The sequence below is a fragment of the Camellia sinensis genome, chromosome 15 (genome assembly GCF_055761805.1).
Source record: "Camellia sinensis isolate YWXY chromosome 15, ASM5576180v1, whole genome shotgun sequence".
NCBI lineage: Eukaryota > Viridiplantae > Streptophyta > Magnoliopsida > Ericales > Theaceae > Camellia > Camellia sinensis.
Window position 1 is genome coordinate 140274144 of NC_138975.1, and position 10964 is coordinate 140285107.

Here is a 10964-nt window from a genome sequence, read left to right on the forward strand (position 1 = left end):
CCACTCCATGACAAATCAAAATGTCACAACTCCTTCCAACAATAATGCTCATGTAACCACTCCATGACAAATCAAAATGTCACAACTCCTTCCAACAATTATGCTTATATAATTCAAATTGAATACCATATGCATGTAGATAAATATTATCCAACCACCTATTTCCCTAACATTTTCATAAATCTATGTGTTTGTATTTATTTGGTATCTTTTAGAGCAAATTATATGGGTGGTGGTTTTTGTACTTTAATCTTTATGTCAATTTGATCTTTATAATATTAATCGGATTGATTTTTTCCCTTAAATTTTACATTTTGTGTCAAATTATTCCAATCATTAACTAAAATTAGCAACCTCATACAACGAAACACAATTATCCATGTGTTGTTCTCAATCAATGACGTAGCGAAAAATTTTACACAAAATTAGCCCATCTCTTTTAAGTAGTTAGAAGACAAGAGATGATTTATCTGTATGTCTAATGATAAAAAAAATCACATAAGATATATGGATGTGCAGAAAAAACTTAAAAATATTTTGTGACAATTCAACTCCAACCTAATTATCACCGTGTGAGAAAAAAGTGAGAAATTTTAAACTATCCGTATTTACTTTCAAAAACAAAAAATTGTGTAATGAAATTTGAAACATTAAAAGGTACACACAATTATATACAATTGACAAGAGAGAAAGAGAGAGAGAGAGAGAGAGAGACAGAAGCTGCCTCATCTTTTCGTATTGGCCCTTTAACTTTTTTTTGCAGATTGCCCCTTGGCCAAGAGGCATTTCCTGATTGTACCTTAAGACTGTGTGCGACAGCACATTGTCTATTGACCAAGTTATGGGTCGCTTTCAACACCTCTACACTGTCTTTCTTTCATTGATTCATTCACCCATTTCAACCTTCATGGTTTTGGGGTTTTAGAGGGGGAAAAAAAAAATCTTACATCTCATTCATTTAGGATCATCATCCAATCACTGTCCTTCTCAATAGTGATCTCTCTCTCTCTCTCTCTCTCTCTCTCTCTCTCTCTCCATTCCGTTATAGATATTCTACACATTATGCATAAAGAGACTGCTGACTCTTGATGTTTCAATCTATTTTCATGCTAATCGAGTTTAGAGTTGTGTAAAATATCGTTCAATTCGTTAAAATCGTATTGATTCGCATCAATTTACACCGTCAACCATTGTTTAAAATTTATAATTTATAATCCGTCAACCGAACCGCTCCGCTCCACTATAGTTAATACATATATATTTTTTAACTTTCAATAAAATATCAATATAAAAATGAGTGTAAGAGATATTTAAGATATAAAATTTATTACAAATTAGTAGTTATATATATAACACATATTATGTAAAATTACTTTGTGTTATATATCTAAAAAATATTATACAAATTAATGTTATATATTATGTAAATATATGATAATTAATTAAAATATTCTTCAATCTGCTAATCCGTTAAAAACTGTCCAAACCACAATTTGTCAATTCTTTAATCTGCTAACCCATCATTCAGTTTGTAATTTTACTCTCAAACCGTCTGAACCGTACTGTGTACAAAAATTGTTTACAGAATTAAATATGAAATCTAAAATCCTAACCATTCGTATGTATTCTATGTTGTATTTATTATTATTTTTTGTGTTTGATGCAAAATTGTTAACTTGATGTGCGTAGGTATGTGAATAAAGGTAGAATTTTGCGAACACGAAGTTGTATGATGAGTCTAAGAATGCGGCGAATATGGAACATACAAACAAATGAAACTCTCCCCAAAATTCACTAATAATCATGCTTAGAGCATCTCCAACAATTCCTTATTTTTTGTTTAAAATTCATTAAAAAGTGCATTCCGTAGTTTAGGGTGTTACTTTTTCAACTAGTTTATCCATAATGCTTCATATTTTTTCTCTTTCTATTTAAATATTTTATTATTAGTCTTTTTCAATGAAACTTTTTTTTTTTTTTTCCTTAAAAAAAAAAAAACGTGATATGACAATTGCATTAGAAAGTGAGAGAGATGAGAGAAAAATTAATTTTATATTTTTAAGGGATGAATAATGATGGTAGCACTTGACAAATTTTGGAGTCTTTTCAAGAGGCCGTTTGAGATTAATTTTGGAATTTCACTTTCTAAAGTATCTAAAAATTTAAAATAGGTGAGCTCTTGGAAATGTTCTTGTAGCCTTATTTATAAGAACAAATTCATAATATATTTTGTAATTATTTATTTATAAAGAATACTATACAAACAATGTCATGCGTTAATCATAGAAATTAATAAAAAAAATTCGAGAATTAATGGACATAATCAGTTTTACACAGATTTTTAGGACAACATTTGAGTTAGGTGATTTTTATGCATGGGAGTGCCAAAAAAAAAAAAAAAAAAAAAAAGAAAGGTTGTAAGCAATGAGCATAATGGCATATATAAATGCACATTTGTCTGTGGCAAAAGAAAAAAGGCGTAATGGCCTACAAAGGTTCCATCCTAGTGAACTGTCAGTGAGATACATGCTTTGTCTGCTTGACAATGTTTCATATGATGGATTGCTAACAATTTCTTTCACTATTCCCACATCTTTCACAATGCAGTACTATTTAGGATTGTAAATGAGTCAATTTGAATCTAGTCAAGATATAAGATGTTTGATCTTAGCTCACTAAAAATTAGTCAAATTTGAGCGTTGAGCTCAAGTTGAGCTTACAGAATTGAATTGTTATTGTGTCAGACCAATACTTTTTTTTTTTTTTTTTTTAAGATAGGATAAACAATTACATAGAAGAAGGAGCCTCAGACACCACCAACACCGTTAAAGAGGGAGGAACCTCCTCCATCCAAACTCGTGGTGAAGCAAAATCAAAGGCTAGCCTACTTAAACAATGAGCCACCGAATTGCCATCTCTACAAACATGCGAAACCGATGAAGAATGAAAGAGCAAAAGAAGCGCCTGAGCCACACCCACTGAATGACCATAGCACAATAAATTATCCTCCTTGCCTTGGATTGCAGTCACCACATTTTGAGAATCACCTTCAAGATGAATATGACCCAAACCCAAATCACATCCCAATTGAAGGGCTTTGATCGCACCCAAAGCTTCCACACAATCAACATCCTCCATATACGGGATTCGCTCAACCATAGAAGCAATGATTGCCCCAGGACAGTCCCGAATAATAATCCCAATACCAGCACCGGCTTGGGCCTTTCTAACGGAGCCATCAAAATTCAGTTTAAAGACACCCTCACTTGGCACAACCCACCTTCGTAGCCGCACCTAGGCCGCAGGAAGTTGGCTGCAATGTTGAGCTTGATCATATTCTGATACATAGTTCACCGCGAAAAAAACAACCTCCTCCACAGTCCTTGATTTATTTTCGAAGATAATTGAGTTCCTATTATTCCATAGGCACCAACATATAGTAATAAATAACTTCATGTGCTCTAGATCAGTCTTGGCCATGAGATTACAAACCCACTCAAAAAAATTGGTAACAAAAGTAGAATTGATAATCATATGTAGTGAGCTCGACATCCAAACATTCATTGCAAACCAACAGTTGTGAAAACAATGGCCTATGGTTTCAGACTTAACTCCACACCCTGCACATAAATCCATATTGACGATATGTCGTTTCCGCAAATTTGCCCTTACGGCTAGCAACCCAAGACACATTTCCATCCAAAAATCTTGTGTTTATTTGGAAGATGAAGCTGCCATAGAGCTCGCCAGAACTGCCTATGCGACTTGCCATCATTGGAGGTAGCAGCTTGACCATCCAAAGAGCCCATATCCACACACAAATGATACGCCAAGCGCACTGAAAACTCTCCATTTCGTGAAAAATGCTAGACCAATTTATCCGAAGGTAACGTTGGACAAATAGGAATGCATCGAATAGCCTCCACATCCATTCCCAAAAATTTTTGAGTAAGCATCTCATCATGCTAGACACTCTTCTCGGAATCAATCAATACACTAACCGTCGCATCGTCCGAAAGAGTTGAAGGTGGCAAAATTACCTTAAAAGAGTGAGGCCGTGGAACCCATTTATCATGCTTAACCGAAATGCTCGCACCATTCCCAACTCGCCATCTTAGCCCGGCATTTAATAAACTTTGAGATCCGACTATACTCCTCAAGGTGAAAGATGGGCTGCTCCCTACCAATGCATCAAGAAATGAAGTTAGAGGAAAGTACCTAGCCTTGAATACCCTCATAACCAACGATTGAGGCCGCTGCACTAATCGCCAACACTGTTTGGCCAACAAAGCCAAATTAAACTGTTGAAGGCATCGAAACCCCATACCTCCATGCAATTTAGACTTGCACAATTGTTTCCATCTAGTCCAATGAATTTTAAGAGCTTCCTCTTTTTGTCCCCACCAAAAGTTGCATACCATAGAATCAATTTCATGACACACTCCATCAGGAAGACAAAAACAAGACATAATATAAGTGGGTATTGCTTGAGTAACAGACTTAATGAGTACCTCTCTACCCGCAACCGATAAAGATTTTTCCTTCCAACCATTTAATCGATTCCATACACGCTTCTTAACAAACCCCAAAACTGCTCCCTTAGAATGCCCTATACAATACGGTAACCCCAAATACTTCCCATAAGGTGCCAACAAACCCACCCCAAGAATGGATGTCACCACTTGCTGAGTAGCCAAGGTCGTATTTTTACTAAAACAAACAACAGGTTTTTGGAAATTAATTTTCTACCCCGATGCTTGCTCATACTTTTGGAGGATATCTCGCAGCACACCGGCCTCAGTTTCCTTAGCAGCCGCAAATAGAAGATTGTCATCTGCAAAAAAAACAAATGCAACAAGCGTGGACTACCCCGGCAAATTGAAATCCCCGACAACTGGTTATCTGCCATAGCATAGGCGAGGAGCATCGACATTCCTTCCACACAAATAGTGAACAAATATGGCGAAAGTGGATCCCCATGGCGGAGGCCCCTTGTCGGGTGAAACATTCTTGAAGGCTTCCCATTAACAAGCACTGAAAAAGATACTGACGACACACAATTCATGAGTAGTTGCACGAACCGTTGCGGAAAGCCTAACTGGAGCATGATTTGATTAAGAAATGGCCATTCCACTCAGTCATAAGCTTTACTCATGTCAAGTTTCAACGCAAGACATCCATCTTTTCCCGCCCTCTTGTTCTTAAGAAAATGGAACACTTCAAAGGCCACCAACGCATTATTTGTAATCAAACGGCATGGTATAAAAGCACTTTGAGTGTCTGAAATAACAGATGGCAACATATCTTTAAGACGATTGGCCAACACTTTTGCAATTATCTTATAGACAACATTACACAAACTAATTTGCTGAAATTCTGACATTAGCTTGGGATTCTTAATTTTAGGAATCAACACAATAAAAGTATGATTAATTTGTGAAATCTCATCAACCCCATTCAACACCCAAGCACCGCAGTACTCACACTAAGACCCACCACTTGCCAAAATTTTTGGAAAAATAAAACAGGCTTACCATCGAGCTCGGGAGCCTTCGTTGGATGCATTTGGAAAAGCGCATGATGGACCTCAACTTCAGAAAAAGATCTATTCAGTTGAGATGCACTACGATCTGAAACTCTCACCTGAATCAACTGCAAAACTGGGCCCATATTCAGTCCCTCACCTGTCGAAAATAACTCCTAAAAGTAATTCACATAGTTGTCCTCCACCACTTTTTGATCCTCCTGCCAAATTCCATTAGGATCAACAATCCCATCAATCTTTTTCTTCTTATGACGTTGGGTGGCCTTAGAATGAAAAAAAAGAAGTATTACGGTCCCCATCCTTTAGCCAATTAGCTCGAGCACGTTGACCCCAAAAAATAGATTCCCGTTCTAAAATCTCATCAATATCACATCGTAGCTTACACACTTCTGCGACATCTTCTGGAAAATTGGAACTCAGCGTAAGCAACCGTTATAGGTGATCGGTTTTCTCCTTCAACTGCCGCTTGACACACCCAAACACATTACGTTCCCACCGTCTCAACGAAGAACTTACATGTGAAATATTAGAAACCAAACTTCGAACATCCGCAGTAGGAGGGGGCAGCCAATTATCGACAACTACTTGCTCACAACTTGCATTCCATAACCACATAGCTTTGAACCGATACATGCGATGACCACTAGCATGAGATTGACATTGTTCCTTAGCCCGACAAAGGTCAACACAAATAGGTAGATGATCGGAGGATGTGCAAGCCATAGGATAAACCTTTGCATGGGGAAACAAGAGTTGCCAAGCATCATTAGCTAACCCACGGTCCAATCTCTCCCGAACCAAAGCGTTGCCACCTCGATTATTAGACCAAGTGAAGAGTGTTAGACCAATACTTAAGAAACTTAAATTCTTCAATTTAATTACTTAAATCAACCTGCACATTAAAAAAAAAAAAGGAACAAAATATAAAAATCATATTATGAATAAGTTTCATCAATCGCGTATATAAATTTGCACAAACACTAAACTCCAACAAAAGTAAAATATATTAGTCAAAATATTTTTATATATTATTTAAAATAAATATTTAATTGATATATGTTTGTGTTCGCAAACCTACTTGAGTTGAGTTTTGGTCTACCTAACCTTAATTCGATTATTAAACAAGTTAAAATTGTTTGTTAAAATTCATTCATTTAACAACTGCGTTAAACTCAAATAGACTTCAAATTAGTTGGACACAAACAATCCAAAAATAGCTCAGTTCCTTTGTAGGTCTAATTATTTCCAATCCTAGCCATTATATCTTTATTTATAAATTCTTTTTGATGTTTTTGGTGTAAAATTTCTGAATTTTTAATTTGAAAGAAATATCCTACAGCACATTCCGTGGTAGAGTCGAACTTCTTTTCTATTTGAATCAAGGTTAATGTTATATAAATAAAATTTTTATACAATTATTTTCTAATAGAGAATGATATACTCATTGGAGGAAAACTCTATTCATTGCAAATAATAAAGTCCACCACTATAAGTCATGGCTCTGTTTGGTAAGTATGATTTGGGCTAAAATAATTAAATAAGTTAAAATGGTTAATTAGATAAAATGTCACATTTAAATTATAAGTATTTTATTTTTTTTCTTGCAACTATCAAATAAAAAAAAAAAAAAAAACCAACTATCATTCTAAACACAACTCCTTTTAGCCAAGCTAAAATGGTTAAAAAACCAAAAAATTAACTAAAATAACCTATTTTCAAATGGGGCCATAATTGCATAAATGCCATTGTTATATCATTTTTCGTATGATTTTTTTTATATATAAAAATTATGTATACTGGAATTACAATCCAGTAGGATGCAGAAAAAAAAATTACAAAAAAATATCTATGATTTTAATTATTAATGTTTGTCACTTTAATTTTTTTTTTCTTCTTACCGATGATATGTAAATCTTTCTTTATGTTATGTTTGGTTGAGAAATTTGTGAAAGAATTTAGAAAGAGAAAGAAAAAAAATATATGAAATTGTACGAAATATAGATATATTTTATTTATATTTCACTTAGTATATATTTTTTTTCTTTTTTAAATTACCTTTTAAATCCCTCAATCAAACTCACCGCTAATATTTTCATCCCATCAATGATTAAACTAGCGGGAATCTCCAATGCCTTTTCATTAACTCTCATTTTTAAATCTTATCTATGATATTGTTTTTCACATTGGTTTTATCACTAATCTACCACAACAGCAAAGCTGATTGCTATCAAAATCAAATCTGACCTTACATGGATTTTTTTCAGTGTAAATTGCAGCAATGATTTATTGTTATTTATTATTTGATTTAGGTTGAGTGTATAATAGAGATAATAAAATTGATTCTCCTTTTAACAGTTTAATTTTGTATATGAGTTTTTTTTTTTTTTATTGGCAAAAAAAAATCTTTATTGATAAAAGCATGCAAAATAAGATACAGAACATCAATAAAGAAGAACTTGAAATTAACTGAAGCTCCAAACTCTAGTTGATGAGAAACCAACAAACAAGACAAGAGTAACAGAATTGCATCCACAACTGAGCAAAACAAAGCGTAGCAGAGCGAATTGATTATCTTCCTGCATAAGGATACTAGATTACCTAGTAGAAAAGATTTAAAAATCATCACAAACCTCTCTTTTTCTTTTCTATTGCCATTTTTGGATTATTAGATGATGATTGGTAGTCAATAGTTTAATAGAGTATTGGAGTAGGTAAAAGATCTTGTGTTCGAATCTCACCGATTACATGAACATGATAATTAAAAAATGTTTGCACTATTTGGTCCACTACAAAGAAAAGTTCGGCCATACATAAATGAATGTATTAAGAATATAAATATAAATAATAAAGTTGTCTCTCTCTGTCTAATAGCTTGAGCTTTAAAAATTCAATTTGGCGTGCTACAAAGAATAGTTCAGCCATACATAAAGGGATGTGTTAAGAATATAATATAAATAATAAAATTATCTCTCTCTAATAGTTTGAACTTTAAAAATTCAAAATACGAAGAAAAGTTTGATCACACGTAAAGAGATGTGCTAAGAATATAATATAAATAAATCGACAATGCTACGTAGCTCAAATTTTGTGGCTCAAAAGTGGCTCAAATGGCCAAAACGACGTCGTTTTGAGTACAGAACAACATAAAAATGGCCAAAACGACGTCGTTTTGGCCATTTGAGCCACTTTTGAGCCACAAAATTTGAGCTACGAGACATTTTCCTAAATAATAAAGTTGTCTCTCTCTTTCTCTCTAGTAGCTTGAGGCCAAGATTGGGAAGGTTAAATAAGTGCACTTTTTGATTTTTTTTGTATTATGTGTAGAAAAAGTAGAGAGCAGATGTTGATTGATGTGACTCAAAAAAGATAAAAAGATAAAATAAGTGCACATTTTTAGGTTAGCCAAACTTGGCTTGAGTTTTAAAAATTCAAGACACGAAGAAAAGTTCAACCATTCATAAAAAAATGTGTTAAAAATATAATACAAATAATAAAATTGTCTCTCAATAATTACTTTAAAAATTCAAAACAGCAAGAATATGGCAACGGGAAGAGCACTCGAAAAAAACACATCATAGCGAAAGCAACACATCCCAAGCTTCTATTGATTTGAGCAAATTTTTTTTTTTTTTTATCGACAAAAGAAACTTTATTGATGGAATAAACAAGTACAAAGTAACAAGCACATTACATCAATAAAGGAATAGAAGTGCACCGTATCACAATGAGCTAATTGATCCCAACTAGGTTGGCACCAAAAAGCTCATCCTATTATTTGCTAGCACCCCCAGAGTTGGTGAGAGACCAACGAAGAGACAACACAAAACAAACACCAAACAGCTAGACATCTAAGCCATACATCCACCCAAACCAAACAGATCACCGGACCATTTGAGCAGATATCTCATCTTTCTTTGAGACTGGTTTTAAATTTTCCAAAGTCTTTCTAGTATCACACAAATGTCTTTAATGCTAAAAAAAGAAAATGAAAGCCATATGAATTTCTTCTTTTATGTTTCACCTTTGCTCACCATCTCATCTCTTTTTTTTCTTTTTCTTTTTTAAATTAATTAATTAATTAATTATAACTTTTTTTTAGTTGTACACTTTGCTCTGACCTACTATCAACATCTTACCCTTTTTTGCTAGGAAAATAAATATATAACTGCAAGTTTTATATATTATTCTTTGGGTATTCACTCACAAGCTAAGCTATGTTTTTATACGTTGTCACTATATTGCCAATTTTGGTTTCTTAGCACTCGTTGAAATGTATATATATATATATATATATATTGATTGGCGAAAATCAATTGTTAAATTAACATTTATGAGAGTTAGCCTTCCTACTCTATACAAGGTACCAAATGTATGTATGTATCATACCAGTAATATTTATATACCCAGATTTTTATCGAAAAACATGAATGGATGATTCAAATTCATTCTATACATAAATTTCATAATACACTAATTAAATTTTAACTACACTTCACATTTCATTGTAAGTAGAGTTTTCATTATCATACACTATTCTAACACAGGATCGTATATCTTCAATTTTTTCTTGTTTGTTTCAAAACATTTGCAACTGTTAGTACTCTTCATCAAAATAGTCAAATTCTTAGTTCAATTTTAACTAAAAGTTTTTTTTTTTTGTTTCTATTTTAGCTAATCTATCTTTTCAAATACAATTTTCGACAAATTTTCTATTTTTTTATTTCATTTGTTAAGTTCTCTTTCCATTACTACATCTAGCTAGTGGTTTGATATTTAACTAAACTAGCTAGTCAATAATTGAGTTGGATAAAATATATTTTTATGATTTTGTACTATAAAATAGCCAAAAGAAAATTCTAATGAGTTTGATAATGATACTCTCAAATCATATTTTAAGATTAGTGCACTCTAAATTTTGAATAATCCAATTATTATTAGTGTTTTGAAATAAATAAATTTGAAAAGAGAGAATGCTAGTTGAGACTATATTTTATACATAAGCTTTCCCCTATGATTAACAGTAGGGCAAAACTTAACTAGAAAACAAATAAATAAAGGAATAATGAGGTAGGATAACATAGAACTCTTCAACCCACATACCAAGTCACTTCACCATCCAACTTCAGATCCCATATTTCAACGTCAAACCCTCATATCTAATTTCCATTTCAGACCTATTTCATTCGAAAAATCAATCTCTCTCTCTCTCTCTCAATCTCTCTCTCTAAGCAAACATGACACATCTTGTTACTCAAACGAGGCCTATGCCTTCTACTATATAGGTCCTGTGATATTTACTATAACTAAGTTCTTCATTGATTCAACCCAACATGGTCCAAATGCATTTTAAGGCAACCTTCTTTCATACCCACATACTTACCATTTCACCCCCCTTCATGAAATGTTTACATCCACAACA

General features: G+C 33.2%; 1 protein-coding gene across 1 annotated transcript; it reads right to left on the reverse strand.

Moving 5' to 3' along the window:
• Positions 1-3965: 3965 nt before the first annotated feature.
• On the reverse strand, positions 3966-5670 carry LOC145813344 (uncharacterized). Its single transcript, XM_082908628.1, has 3 exons — positions 5535-5670; positions 4793-5034; positions 3966-4685 (listed from the first exon to the last, which is right to left on the reverse strand). The coding sequence occupies exons 1-3, from the start codon at positions 5668-5670 to the stop codon at positions 3966-3968; spliced, it is 1098 nt and encodes a 365-aa protein (XP_082764754.1).
• Positions 5671-10964: the final 5294 nt, after the last annotated feature.

Coding starts and splice junctions, on each gene's coding strand:
- LOC145813344 (XM_082908628.1), bottom strand. CDS start 5,670: ATGGGCCCAGTTTTGCAGTTGATTCAGGTGAGAGTTTCAGATCGTAGT. Junction 5,035..5,534: donor GAAGGCTCCCGAGCTCGATG/GTAAGCCTGTTT, acceptor TATCTTTTTCAG/TGCTTGTTAATGGGAAGCCT. Junction 4,686..4,792: donor TGCTAAGGAAACTGAGGCCG/GTGTGCTGCGAG, acceptor TTGGCTACTCAG/CAAGTGGTGACATCCATTCT.